General features: G+C 37.1%; 2 protein-coding genes and 1 long non-coding RNA gene across 5 annotated transcripts; 1 reads left to right on the forward strand and 2 right to left on the reverse strand.

Annotated features, from left to right (window-relative positions):
• Positions 1–808: 808 nt before the first annotated feature.
• LOC111006066 (uncharacterized) lies at positions 809–1430 on the reverse strand. Its single transcript, XR_002600814.2, has 2 exons — positions 1296–1430; positions 809–1206 (listed from the first exon to the last, which is right to left on the reverse strand). It is a non-coding gene; the product is annotated as an uncharacterized LOC111006066 (long non-coding RNA).
• Positions 1206–6473, forward strand: LOC111006065 (patatin-like protein 6). Of its 3 annotated transcripts, XM_022277812.2 has the most exons (4): positions 1206–1374; positions 1473–3183; positions 4490–4777; positions 5955–6473. In XM_022277812.2, the coding sequence occupies exons 2-3, from the start codon at positions 2068–2070 to the stop codon at positions 4766–4768; spliced, it is 1395 nt and encodes a 464-aa protein (XP_022133504.1). In that variant the 5' UTR covers positions 1206–1374; positions 1473–2067; the 3' UTR covers positions 4769–4777; positions 5955–6473. The 3 variants fall into 3 exon arrangements, with proteins under 3 accessions (XP_022133504.1, XP_022133503.1, XP_022133505.1); XM_022277811.2 differs by having other exon boundaries at positions 1348–3183; XM_022277813.2 differs by having other exon boundaries at positions 1348–3183; positions 5997–6473.
• A 2065-nt stretch (positions 6474–8538) lies between these two features.
• On the reverse strand, positions 8539–13387 carry EMB1144 (chorismate synthase, putative / 5-enolpyruvylshikimate-3-phosphate phospholyase). The gene is made up of 13 exons (XM_022278330.2): positions 13092–13387; positions 12404–12554; positions 12147–12223; positions 11978–12036; positions 11345–11428; positions 11162–11254; positions 10890–10970; positions 10221–10352; positions 9991–10093; positions 9746–9840; positions 9570–9635; positions 9230–9314; positions 8539–8938 (listed from the first exon to the last, which is right to left on the reverse strand). The coding sequence occupies exons 1-13, from the start codon at positions 13237–13239 to the stop codon at positions 8793–8795; spliced, it is 1320 nt and encodes a 439-aa protein (XP_022134022.1). The 5' UTR covers positions 13240–13387; the 3' UTR covers positions 8539–8792.
• Between the last annotated feature and the right edge of the window lie 221 nt (positions 13388–13608).

Consider the following 13608-nt stretch of genomic DNA (forward strand, 5'->3'; position numbering starts at 1 on the left):
ACATCTATGCTTTTATTCCTAATCCATATGCCTTTATTCAATACATTAATTTGTCTACAGGCTCAACTATTTTATCGATTAGAATGTTGAAACTTTGAATTCTCACCTTCATATTGTTGAAACATTTAACAAACTTTGAATTCACATGACGGGATTAATTTGATATTATTTCTCTTATTTTCAATTTACACAATAACAACCTTATTTACAGTAAAAACCCTCAATACAGAAAATACCAATGACGGAATAACAAATATTAACGGAATAAATAACAAACTGATTATTTTGTAATATACATATAGTTGAATTAAAAAAAAGAGAGAGAAGAAGAAGAAGAAAACACTACAATACAAATAAAATTGAGTAAAATTATAATTACAAAGTTTAGACACAATTGAAAGTTTTGATCTTATAAGATTTTCAATTTAGTCCCTATAGTTTTAAAATTTTTAATTTTTCTTTATGGTTAGGGTTTAATTTCAATTTGGTTCATGTAGTTTAATCAAACCTCAGAGTCCATGTTTTCAGATAATGAGAATCTATATTTTCTTATTTGATTAACTACCCTAGCTATATTAGATTCTAGATTAGAGTAAAAATAGAAAAAAATGGTAGATTTTCAGGTGGATAAATAATTTTTTTATGGTTGATTTATAGGTTTCACAACACTTATATAAACCAAATTGATTTTCTTTTTCTTTTTTCAAATTCTAATAACACGTGGGAGTGGAGATTGGAATCTTTCAAATCGAAATTTTTAAAATTATAAAAATTCAATTGAAATTAACCCTAAATTATATCGATTAAATTGAAACTTTTCAAAGTTAACCAAATTTATAATAATAAAACATTGAGGTGACAGTACATCAAATTGACATAACACTATCGTATGACAGAGAAATAGAGTAAAATAACAACGGTCATGCAATGAAATGGAGGGCAGTTTCGTCATTATGGAAATTCGAGTTTCGGATGAATACAAGACCAAGATTAGCTTAGTGCGCGCCCACTCTACTCTCCTCCGCCGACGGCGTTGATAGTTTGAACCGGACCCACACGTAACGGAAGAAAAAAACCGCGGCAAAGGAAAAAAAAACCACAAAAATAACGGACTTTTTTGTAATTTCGCCGTTCATCACGGACAAACAAGAAACGGCCAGTGTGGACCGTCCGATCATGACTCAGACATGACAGCTACCGTCGATGCTGCCAGAACGGTAAAAACAAAGTCAGAAAAGTCACGAACGAGCGAAACGGCGCCGTGTCATGCGTGGAGATTATTAGTTCTCGCTTACAAATGGAAAGAGTCAGTGGCCTGCAACTGCAGCAGGTTTCTTCTTGCATCTTCCGTCTTCTTCCTCTGGCTCTGTTTCCGTTCGGTTTCTTCTTTTTTCTTTTTCTTTCCTTTTTGTTCTTTCTTGATTCTTCCTCCTTGTGATTCATGCTCGTTTCTTTCGTTTTTATGCAAACAGATGATTTGGACCGATCCCTCATCTCTTTAGGAAGTGAAAAAAGTCAGAGAAAGGGGCTTTTCAATTTCTACTCCTTTTTCGGAGTTGCGAACGAACGTCACGTTTCAGAAAGGACAATCAATTTCCGGATACGGATGATCCAAACGCCTGTTTTCGCTAACAGAGTGATTTGAAATATCAATCGGTTGGTTGAGCATTCTTGTCAAGACGACGTGACTTTTCTTTTTTTCTTTTTCTTTTGATTCTTTTGCAATTTCGCGGTTATATTGTTTTGCTTTCGTCTTGAAGAGAGTTTGTAGTGTTTTATCGATTGGAAATTTAAAAGTGAAAGTCAAATCTTGTTTTGCTGGTGTGGAAGTTGAATTTGACTCGTTCTGGTTGAGCTGCGAGAACGATTCTTGGCTCGGTGGGGTTCCGTAACGGAGTTTTGTTCTTCGGAGCTAGGCATGCGAGGAATGAGACTAGTATAATCTTTGGAAAGGAAACGAAATACGGAACGCTGTAAACGCTGTTTTTCTTGTTGTTGTTTGCATCTGGACGCACGAATTTGCTGGCTGTTAATTGATTTGAACTGTGGAGTCGAATTCGTTAGGAAATGCAAGAGCCGAGTATAGATACCGATAAGCTAAGTTATGAAATCTTCTCGATTCTTGAGAGCAATTTTCTCTTTGGCTACGACGATCAGAAGCTATGGATTCCTAAGCAGGTATCTCCAGCTGTAGAAGGCAAGACGATATCCGACTCAGAAACTCAAGCGCACGCTCAACCGGAAGCAACTCGGGGCGCTTCGTCGATAAGAAACCAGAGGGGCAAGGTCTGCATTCTAAGCATCGATGGCGGCGGTATGGGAGGGATTCTCTCAGGTAAGGCTCTGGCTTATCTCGAACAAGCGCTGAAGTCGAAATCGGGAAATCCTGACGCCAGAATCGCCGATTATTTCGACGTTGCCGCCGGAGCCGGCGTGGGAGGCATTTTCACTGCGATGCTTTTCGCAACTAAGGACCATAGTCGGCCGGTGTACAAGGCAGAGGAAACCTGGCGGTTCTTAGCCGATCAAGGCAAGCGGTTGTACCGCTCAAATTCCAGTTCCGGCGGAGGAGTGATCGGGCGGTTTTTCAAAATCAACCGAACCAATTCCACCAGTTCAGCCACCGCCGTTTTAGAAAAAGCGCTGAAAGAAGCATTCACTGACAAGGGAGGACGGAGTTTAACCCTAAAAGATACTCTAAAACCAGTTTTGGTACCTTGCTACGACCTGTCAACTACGGCGCCATTTTTGTTCTCTCGAGCCGACGCCCTTGAAACGGAGGGCTACAACTTCCGGCTGTGGGAGGTCTGCAGAGCAACATCGGCGGAACCGGCCATATTTGAACCGGTGGCGTTGAGGTCTATGGACAATCAAACCCAATGCCTTGCAATCGACGGCGGATTGGCGATGAGCAACCCGACGGCGGCTGCAATCACGCATGTTCTGCACAACAAACAAGAGTTTCCGTTCGTGCGAGGAGTGGAGGACCTTCTGGTTCTGTCCTTAGGAACCGGCCAGCCATTCGAGGCCCGCCGCGATTACCGTCAGGTCAGAAGGTGGAAGGAGAAGGAGTGGGTTCGGCCCATGACTCAAATCTCTGGTGAGGCCTCAGCCGACATGGTGGACCAGGCCATCGCCATGGCATTCGGTCAGTCCAGGAGCTCTAATTACGTGCGGATTCAGGTACGACAATCTGCCACGTGCACACGACTGAATCCTATTCCCATTTCCAAGAGCTTTCTTTTCTTTATTTGTCAATTGTCATGCCTCTCATTTTTAAATGATAACATTCCTTCTTTAAAACAACGATAATTGATACCAACAACAAATGCATAAATTTTACCATAAAGTCTGCATCATATTATTTTAATAGAATACCAGTCGGGAATTAAATATTGTCGTTATAGTAAAGTCGTGGGGTTATTAGTTATTACACAGTTGGGCTAATCTGAAGATTGTTTAAGTGGATAAAGCATAGAAAAAAAAAAAGTAGGTGGGAGTTGGGACAAAATTTAGGTGTTTCTTTCGTCGAGTTGGCCTTCTGCTAGTGAAAAGCCACAAGAACACCTGTGTGGTTTTGGCATATGGGGATTACTGGTTACTGATTAGATGGCATATGGGGACCCTGTGGGCAAGTTTGCTATTTTGGCTCTTTCATTCTGTATAATCAACGCCCACTTTGAGGCATAAACAGAAAGATTCTAATCCATTAATTTTCTCTATAAGAGTTTGTTTCTACGAGAACAGTAATGTGATAACGAAGCCCATTTGCCTAACCAAGGCCTGTAGCTGAACTTGCAATAATCTTTTTGCAAGTTTCCTCAAAAGGAGGAAATATAGCTGTACGTGTGCGGGTAAGGGGTGTAAATGCTGGAGGGGGAAGGGTATGGGTTTGATGGAAAGCTGACCACAAGTTTGTTAAGGGACAGTGGTGCACAATACAAAACGGTACTTTACTCTTTGTTGGGGTCCATGTGTGATGTAGCAGGAATTGGTCCACCGCTCCAACCAAGCTATCTTACTATAAACACCTTAAAGCCTGTGAGAATAATACTTTGATGGGCTATTATTGTGCCTTCTTCTCCGGAATTAGGGGAAGTTTTCTGGTTCCGTTGTAAATTGGAGAATATTCCCTGATGTAGATAGGCTGTTAAAATAGCCGTTACCGTGTAAATACCTTAGCTGCAGCATTTGTTTAGTTGGCTTTACATTTACTGCAGTAACAGTAGTTACAGTTGTAGAGTTTAAGTGAGAAACCTCTATAAATAGGTTTCAACCTCTTTAATGAATGGCTATTGAGTTAGTTTCATAAAATCATTGTGCAAGATTGCATCATTCCCCCATCTCTCTCATACAAACTGTTATCGGTAAAAAAAATTTACTTTGATAGTAATTTCATTTTTTTATGGAACCCACACTGTTATTGAGTGAAATGAAAGACCTTAGCTTTATTGACATGATGCTCAACCAATCATTATTGGTACTTCAGGCGCTTGGATCGAGCTTATTAGGCCAAGCTGATTCTAGCAACTCCAGTGGTGTCAATGTAAAAATGCTGGTTGAATTGGCAGATGAGGTTCTCAAGCAGAAGAATGTTGAATCTGTGCTCTTTGGAGGGAAGCGGATTGCAGAGCAAACCAACTTCGAGAAGCTTGACTGGTTTGCTGGAGAATTAGTGCTTGAACATCAGAGGCGGAGTTTCAGAATAGCTCCCACTGTGGCTTTCAAGCAAGCTACCACCCAGGACAGTGCTAAGGAGCGTTCATAATAAAGAAAGGTCAGCAAGCTCACTCTATCCTCTGCTATTTTCATATAATCTCTCTGTTTTCAACTTGTTTAATTTGCTGTATCCTTCTTATTGTTTGCTTATACTACATAGCTAAGAAGAAAATAAATTGTAAGGCCCCACCTATTCCCAAAATTTTAGTTTTTGCGGTACAGTGGTCTGATAACTGGATATCAATGAAAAGTAAACTTGATCATCTTTCAATTGTAAATGTTTCACTGGAGGATAAAAAAATCAACAATGAGTTGTCTAGGTCGAACAAGAGAGTTGTAGATGGCGTTGGAAGAAGGGCCCAACTTGATTTTAATTTCTATTTTACTGTTAGTTTGGTAAATTCCAGGAAACCGCTGAAAATAACTCAATAACTTGAAATTCTCAAATTAATACGGAATCAAATACTATTGACCAACTTGAGTCTACTTGAGTCTAGTTCAATTGAGTATGACATCTGTCATCGATCGAAGGGTAGAAACTTTATATTGTCGAACTCAAAAAAGAAAAAAAAAATTCTATTGACCAAGAGAGGTAACATGTTGTAGAATAACTAAAAAATTACAGAGAAACCTAAACTCTAATAAAAAGTAGTAACTAATATGCTCACTAGAGTCAAAGGTGTGGTTATGAAAACTGGTAAATGGAAAAAGACAAGAAAATTTCTTGCACTTTCTAGCTAACTTCTAAAAAGACAAGAAGCAGAACTGTAGAAGATTCTCAACATCTTTTTAGTTTTTTTTTATCTTTTCCTTTTTTACGTGGCTTATTTTTAAAACAATTGATTGTGTGTTTTACTCTTCAACTCCAGGACACCTAAAAGTTTTATTTTTTAAAAAAATAATTAAAAAGTTACCTTATTTAAACAACTCCTAAAACAGCCTCCTTATTTTGTAAGGTATGTTTTCTGTTGAATAGTATTAGTGATCACAGGTTAAAATTATAATTCTCAGGTTAAAAGTTACCTGGAAAACTACTAAAATAACAACTTCAAAAACACATTTATTTAGGAAAAACAAAAACAAAATTTTGTATTAAAAACTTGAGGACAACTTTTTAACAGTACTCTACCACAGCCCTCTAATTAACTCTCCTTTCCCTGAATTACTGACACAATAATCAAGTAGTGGATCTTTTAATCTCATGTTCTTTTACATAAAAACCGTAATTTCCACAGGAAAAGAAGATAGTTCATATAAAGGATGTTGTTTTGGAGTAGGATGTAAGAAAGAGAACAGGAGAGGCCAGGAGGAAGGACCTGAAAGAGAAAAAAGACAAATGTACAGTACAAAAGATTGGTAATCTGTGTGAGATACTCTTTGCCCAGCAGAGGACAGACAGTCTTGTCTTCTCTACCCAGGTACATGGACAAGAAAAACAACAAGGAAAAAAGTGCATGAATTTCTTTGCTTTTAAATTGAAGAGTTCAGTGTGGTAAAAGTAAGTAAAACAACCCCAACATATATTTTATTGTTTACAAGGGTTTATTGCATCCTAACCTCAAGAAACTTGAGTCTAGGTGGAGGTCTGCCCCTGTGATTTGAGTATTGATCTCTATTTGTCATTTTTTTGGTTCCCTTTCATCAAAAACATATACTATAGTGCAAAATATTTGAATGTGGCCATTTGTAATTGTAGCTGACAATTTATGCAGTAGTTAAATGTGTAATTCAATTGGGTTCTAGTCCCTTCTTTAGTTGGTTTTGTTGATATTAGTGGTTTTATATTGTAATGTTGGTTTTGGAGCAGGTTTTCTTATTCTTAATTGAACCAATATGTTGGTTTAGCATGGATTTTGGCCAAACTATAGTATAAAATATTGCAACTGTTTTATGTCACATGAACTAATTTCTTTTATTTCCTTTCTTCATTGATTTTTAATTTGTGATTTATATTTAATATTTGGACTATGCCAGGTTAGGTAGATGGGTTTCAAAAGTTTTCATTAACCTTTTTATTTAGCAAAATGACCCCAAAAGTTTTATTATTCTTTTGATGAAAAATAATATTTAGGTGCTTACCGGTAAATAGATATCTTCTTACTCATGTGCTGTTAAAAAATTGACATCTGCCAATATGAAAATAACTCAGTGGTAATTGACATACACTCCTTCCCTTTAAGGTTGAATGTTCGATTCCTCGTTGTTGTTGTACTAAAAGAAGGGAGAGAGAAAAAAGTTGACATCTATTTGTTTTTTGTTTTAAAATCTATTTTCTCAGTTTTTGATGGTGGTGAGTAGAAAATACCTACTTATCAACAAGTACTTAAATGTTATTCGTTTATGTGAGAGTGGTGAACATAGTCGACCAATCATAACTCATGCTCACGTTGAAAGCATGAATTTCCTTCGTTATACTAGAGTTATTATAAAGCTTTCAAACCTAATTTCCTTTGTTATACTAGAGTTATTATATTATAAAGCTTTCAAACCTAATTTCCTTTGTTATACTAGAGTTATTATAAAGCGCTCAACTTTAGGTTTGAATGTGACAAATAAGTCAATTATACCAACTCCAAGATGCATAACACCACTAAGAAAAGCCATTTTTCTATAGATAATTAAACCCTTGTCTTTGATTTTATTTTCTAAAGCCTACTTAAAGAAATCCCATCAACATGATTCTCTAACCCACCTTTTTGTTTTCTAGGACAATTTTTTAAAAACTCCATTAATGATTAATTGATCCAATAATAACTTCACTTTCTTTCCATGATAATATAATTGTATTTGGTCGCCAAAGATGACCTTAAACTATATATTATTCTTTAGGGGTATGATGATGGATGACCAATCAACTTATATTAAAAGGAATCTACTTTTAGGACATCTTGTCATTGACAAGAAAATGCTTATCCTCAAAGTCCATATAATCCCTTTATTTATCAATTTTATGTTGTCACTATGCAAATTGTGTTTGGTATTGGTATTTTGGATCATGGAATATGCTCTTTTAGGAGGGCCCAAAAGCGCCAAAACACGCAACCAAAGCCTTAATAATGATGGAAATTATGACAGGTGAGGCATCCACCTTCCCAATAAGATAGAACTCATGACTTAAAAAAAAAAAAAAAAAAAAAAAAAGCTCATGAAGATGGAGACATGAAGCTTTCTTAAGAATAACATTCATACCCCTTTTTTAAAACAATAATAAATAATAGGTTTATATAATATTTTAGTGCCTAGTTTCTATAGTCTATTTTTTTCGTATTAAATTTGTATTAAATGATTTTCATTGTATATAAAGTTTGTATTAAAATTTGTAAATAGGGACCAAAATAGATCAAAATAGAAATAAAAAGGACAAAAATAGTATTTAAACTCAGAATACACCTAGCTAACTATGGTTGGCTGAGAACCTGATGATGGAATTAGACAAAGACATGCATTAACCTTGGACCATTTTCAGAAGATGAGAGGAGCAGAGGGATACTTTATAGTTAATCTAACATTCTCCCAAGTCATCTGTGGATGTTTCTTTGAATTTTGACAACTGATCATGACTAAATAAGACTTTGGATAAAAATAAAGAACTCAACCAGAGAATATGTAAGGGTATAGGGTGTTTGGGAAGATTTCAAGGAGAGTATCTGCAATGGAGTCGAGAATCATACTCGTCTTCTTTCCCCTCTTTTGGCGACCATGTTCGATTGGAGCCCGTTGTAACCCTTTGACAACAGTTTGTTTAGCCCAGAAAAGAGAGAAGAATCGAGGGAGACAGACTTTAGGCAATTTCCATCTAATAACACAACTGAGAAGCAATGAACTGAATACTTAGAGAGATCTTCATTATTCAAATTCTTTATTCCCTTCAATACAATTGAGCAAAATTTTGACAAGTACCACACATTTCAAGGGTAAGCATGAAACAAACTTAATATAACTTACTTTGTTCCAAGATCTCAACAGATTACAGGAAGATTGGTAGAAGGAAAAAATTAGCACAAGTGTACAGACAAATATTGTATTCCGAGCGCAGAGCACATATAGGAGATTTATGTTACACTAGTTTCGGTTCAAATGGGCGTCTTCAAAGCCTCAGGCCTTGGTTCAATGGATGATTGCAGATCTGAGTTGATTGGGAATAGATTGCATTGTCCATATTGTGCCATCAACTGGTCCATGAGCACTAGAGATACCATAGCTTCAACCATTGGTACAGCTGCATCACCATGCAACCAAAGGCAATTTGTTTATAGCCTGAATTCTCCAGTTCTATGCAGTATATATTCATGGTAACAAGTTTTCTAATGATAATTTAGAAACAAGAGAGGTAAAATCTCATATATCTACAAGAGATTACTAAACAGACATCAGGCAGTCAAATTTGATATAAAATTTACAACCGATTGGAGACTCTGCAATATCTCAAGTTTATTTCTGTCATTTCTTATCAAGAATGGCTGCAATTGCAAAGGATAGATAGATTTTTAAAAATCATTAAAAGAAGTACCTCTCGGGACGACACAAGGATCATGGCGACCACGTGCGATCAGCTCAACCTCTTTCTTCTCTCTGGTCACTGTGTGTTGCTTTTTCTGAATCAAGCACAAAGTATTTTTATGTGGAGAACCAAAGATAGACACAAACATATGACCAAGATGAACTGAAGCAACATGAGATTCACTTTTGGTTTTCACCAAATGCGAATGAAATGGACATCCCATCCAAATAATGTCGGGCAGCATTAAAGAAAAGAAAATTGGTACGAGTGCTTTGGTGGCATTCCAGTGGAGTTTGCAATATTTTATCAGATGTACAAGTATGGTTATGATAGAGAAGAGAAGTTTTACCCCAATGGTAGCTGTTGGCTTGAAAGCAACCCGCATGCTTATGGTTTCTCCATTAGATATACCTCCCTAAGCATCATCATTACAAGTTATCAGCATTCAGAACAAACTCACAAAAAGAGAAGGACCCAATTTCTGTAGATCAAGTCTACGCACTTCTCATGGGCATGACTGAATACCTGTATTCCGCCAGATCGGTTTGTAACTGTTCTAATTCTTCCATTTTCATCAACAAAGAACGGATCGTTATGCTCACTGCCAGTTAAAAAGGTACCTGCATGGGTTTTTGTTTTGTAGATTTTGAGTACTGGGTAAAAAAGAAAACTGAAGCAACTGCAAAGTATGAAGTAATTCTATAACCACTAGTTTAAAATGTAATCAATACAACACTATCGTGCTCCGAAGTACCAGACTAAATTTCAACCTGAAAACCCGCTGCCGATCTCAAAGCCCTTTGATGCAGGTAATGACAGGACAGCTTTAGCAAACTCTGCTTCAAGTTTGTCAAACACTGGTGAACCAAGCCCCTGACGAAATTTGTAAACCTTGTTATTTAAAATGTCTTGGTATATCAAAGTAAGGGTTTTAGACATTTAGTGGTATTCATATGCCTAAAGCATGTTTAATAGAGGAAAGAGAGGGAGAGAGATGTACAGGTGGACAGTTCTTCACGATGCACGTGACAACACCACCAATTGATTCTCCCTTCACACGGACTTCATCAATGGCAGCAATCATTTTCTCAGCATATTCAGGATCTGGGCACCTCACTATGTTGCTCTCAATCTGGTAATGTTCATAGGAATGACTATCAGGTTATTAACAGCAAAGACACTCAGTATATAAGGAGTATCAATACTACGATAAGTTGGATCAAGCATCAGAAACTTTCCCAAAGCATAGAATAGCCATCAATCATAGAGAGTTTCTCAAATGGATATACAAATCATTATGTCAGTGGACAAATAATTAATGAGAGACCCTTTTTCAATAATAAAACCAGTTTTACAGTAAGAGACTCCCATTGTCCAATATCAAAGATAGAAGGATGGTTAAAGAGAATTGCATCCGACTTCATTACATGTTAAGGGTGTTGAGAATTCTTGAAATGAATGAGACTTTCAATATATGTTCAGCTTTTAGATGGCAACTTCAATGTTAATTTTCAGTATTAATTCAGTATTGGTGACTATTCATGAATTACAGAAAGCCGAAATTAAAATATCAAGATTGCAACAAGAAGCATCGGATCCTAGTACCAAGATTCAAAATGCTAATGTAGCAACTGTACAACAGCTTTAACTCTCTGCATCTCTAATTTACCTGCTCCATTGACAAAGTTTCATGATCGACCAAACCCTCTGGCAGTACAACCTTGTACACTTGAGATACATAAGCAAGTACCTAAAGACATGACAATAACAAGTCAGGCATTCAGGAGATAAGCCACACCTCAGATTGAGAAATAGAAAGGACGTGTGTGTAAGTATACACTGTGTTATGAAATATGGATAATAACTAAGATTCAGCAAGAAAATAATGACAATATTGAAAAGGAACATAAATTTCATTACCAAGTTAAATTATGAACGCACCTCAGTTCCTGCTAGTTCCTTGAGAATTTTCTTAGCAACAGCTCCAGCAGCAACCCTCCCAATGGTTTCCCTAGCCGAGGATCTGCCACCACCCTACAAGAACAACACGAAGGACATATATAATATTACCAAAATTCTTACCGGTATCAGCATGATATTATAGTACAAAACAAAAGGCACTACCTCAACAGCTCGAATTCCATATTTCATGTCATAAGTAGCATCGGCATGAGAAGGCCTATAGGCTACTGACATTTCACTATAATCCTGAAATAAAATGACAAAACTGTTAGACCTACCAACATAAACAGGAATAAAGCAAATATGTGGCTAGTGCATATGTCTCATATGAACTTATGCTAGATATAAATGGAAACCATGAATACAAGATCCATGCACCATATTCATCATAAAACCATCATGTGTGCTATCTTTTAACATTTCCATTGTGAGAGAAACAGTGTCAGGGCTTAAAGAGAATCTTAAACCAAAAGACCAAAAGAAGAAAATAAAAACAAAAAAGATTGTTTTCACCATAATAGATCAAACCGTCTATGCACTAAATCATTCACAATGTGGGTGAAAAGAATGCCCCGGTTACAGACTCCATATCAAGCCACAAGTGTTCACTTTGGATGTAATCATTAGGATTATTGCTATTGAGGATCTATATGTTCAGTCAAGCAAAATAAATTTCATATTCAATCCAATCAAATATGATTTACGAGAGAGAAATATATTATTTTCAGTCAAGCAAAATAAAAAGAAAAGAAACTTGCTTATTTAAAAGATTTCTCTGTAAACTAAGCAACTCACATGTCCTCTCTGATCGGTATTTGGTACAAATACATGAATTGGTGTTCCAGTAGTAATTCCTGCCATTGAAGTATCATAAATAATTCATTTAAGGGAGTAGTGATCGAAAGATTTAAACTTTTAAAGGTGAAGAAAATTCCCAAGAATGCTAAATGGTTTAGTACCATACCATTAGTGACTCCTGAAAGTATCCGACATGTATCAGTCTCTTTCCTTGGAGTGGTAATTCTACTCTGACCTGGTCTCCTGGATATTTAAAGAGACTCTACCAGTTAATACTCAAGAAAATTCTTTGTTACAGGAATTTACCAACACCAGCACCATAGAAACTCTAAGGACATTCCCAATATTTTCATCCTTCTATTTACGCTTGCATAAATTGACAGAATGTGAGAGAGGAAAGACTATGAAGTTCCTTGCACGTACCTTCTGTCAAGCTCCACTTGCAAATCAGCTTCTGCAAGCGGGCGGCGTGGAGGGCATCCATCAATCACACAGCCAACTCCACCTCCATGAGATTCTCCATATGTTGTAACGCGAAAATAGTTTCCAAATGTACTTCCAGCAGCTTTTATCTCTGTAATTAGCCGAACAAAATGTAAGAACTTCAAAAGTCCGAAGCTATTGGCTGCAAGTCCTTTAGTTAAGTTTTAAAAAACAACGTTCTCCAAACCCCCAATTCAACTCTTGTCAGCCATCCGAATCTTAGGATTCATGGACTTCAATTGTAAATCACATGCACCACATTGCACTATCAGAACTCAAACAGTTCAACAAAAATAACTTAAATACAACTTTCAAATGAGCTTGATTCAAGCCCTCGGCAATAAGTATAACCAGAATAACAAAAGCAATTTAATAAAACCCGAGGTTTCGAAATTCTCCACAGTGCCGAGCTGGAAATCAAGCAAAAAAATCGCTCTTTCCAAAACAGTAGCTACCAAAACCAATTAGTAAACGAATTCCGCATCGCATCCCAACATAAAAGGTACTGCAAAAACAGAGGAACAAAACCATACCCTCGAGAAACCAAAAAACGATACATATACAGAAGAAGCAATCCGCAAACTCATTACTGAAAATGTAACAGAGAAGTAGATAAAAGCAAACTTACGCAGCTTCTTCGCGCTCCGGGACCCGACTGAGATTTTAACAGCCGAAAAGGAGAGTTTCGAGAGATCTGAAGAGAGAGAACTCAACCCAGAGAAGCCTTCGATTCTCGAGGAACCAAAAAATGGTTTAGAGGAGAGAGACGACGCCATGAGAGAAGAATCAGGACGAAGGGTTGACGAGATAGTGAAATTGAGAATCGCAAAAAAAATTTCTGGGGGACAATTTTTAGTTATAGAAAATCATTTCCCACCCACCCACCATGCCCACCTACCCTCCAATTCTCCACTGCTCTCTCTCTGGTTCTGTTTGTTTGGTGGGTATTGTGGCGGGCGGGGGAAGGTGGGCTGTGAATTTTGGTTGGTGGAATTCCTGGCGTTCGACGAATTTGACCGTTGAAACGACATGTCGATTTCTTCACTCTCGTTGTGATTGTGATTAAAGTTGGGCTTCGAATGGGCCCAAGTGGATTTCACGGGCTCCCTCCTCGGAATTTGATCTCATTAGGTCCATGGGCTTTG

Source organism: Momordica charantia, assembly GCF_013281855.1.
Source record: "Momordica charantia cultivar OHB3-1 chromosome 4 unlocalized genomic scaffold, Mcharantia_2.0 BLBB01000004.1, whole genome shotgun sequence".
Taxonomy (NCBI): Eukaryota; Viridiplantae; Streptophyta; class Magnoliopsida; order Cucurbitales; family Cucurbitaceae; genus Momordica; species Momordica charantia.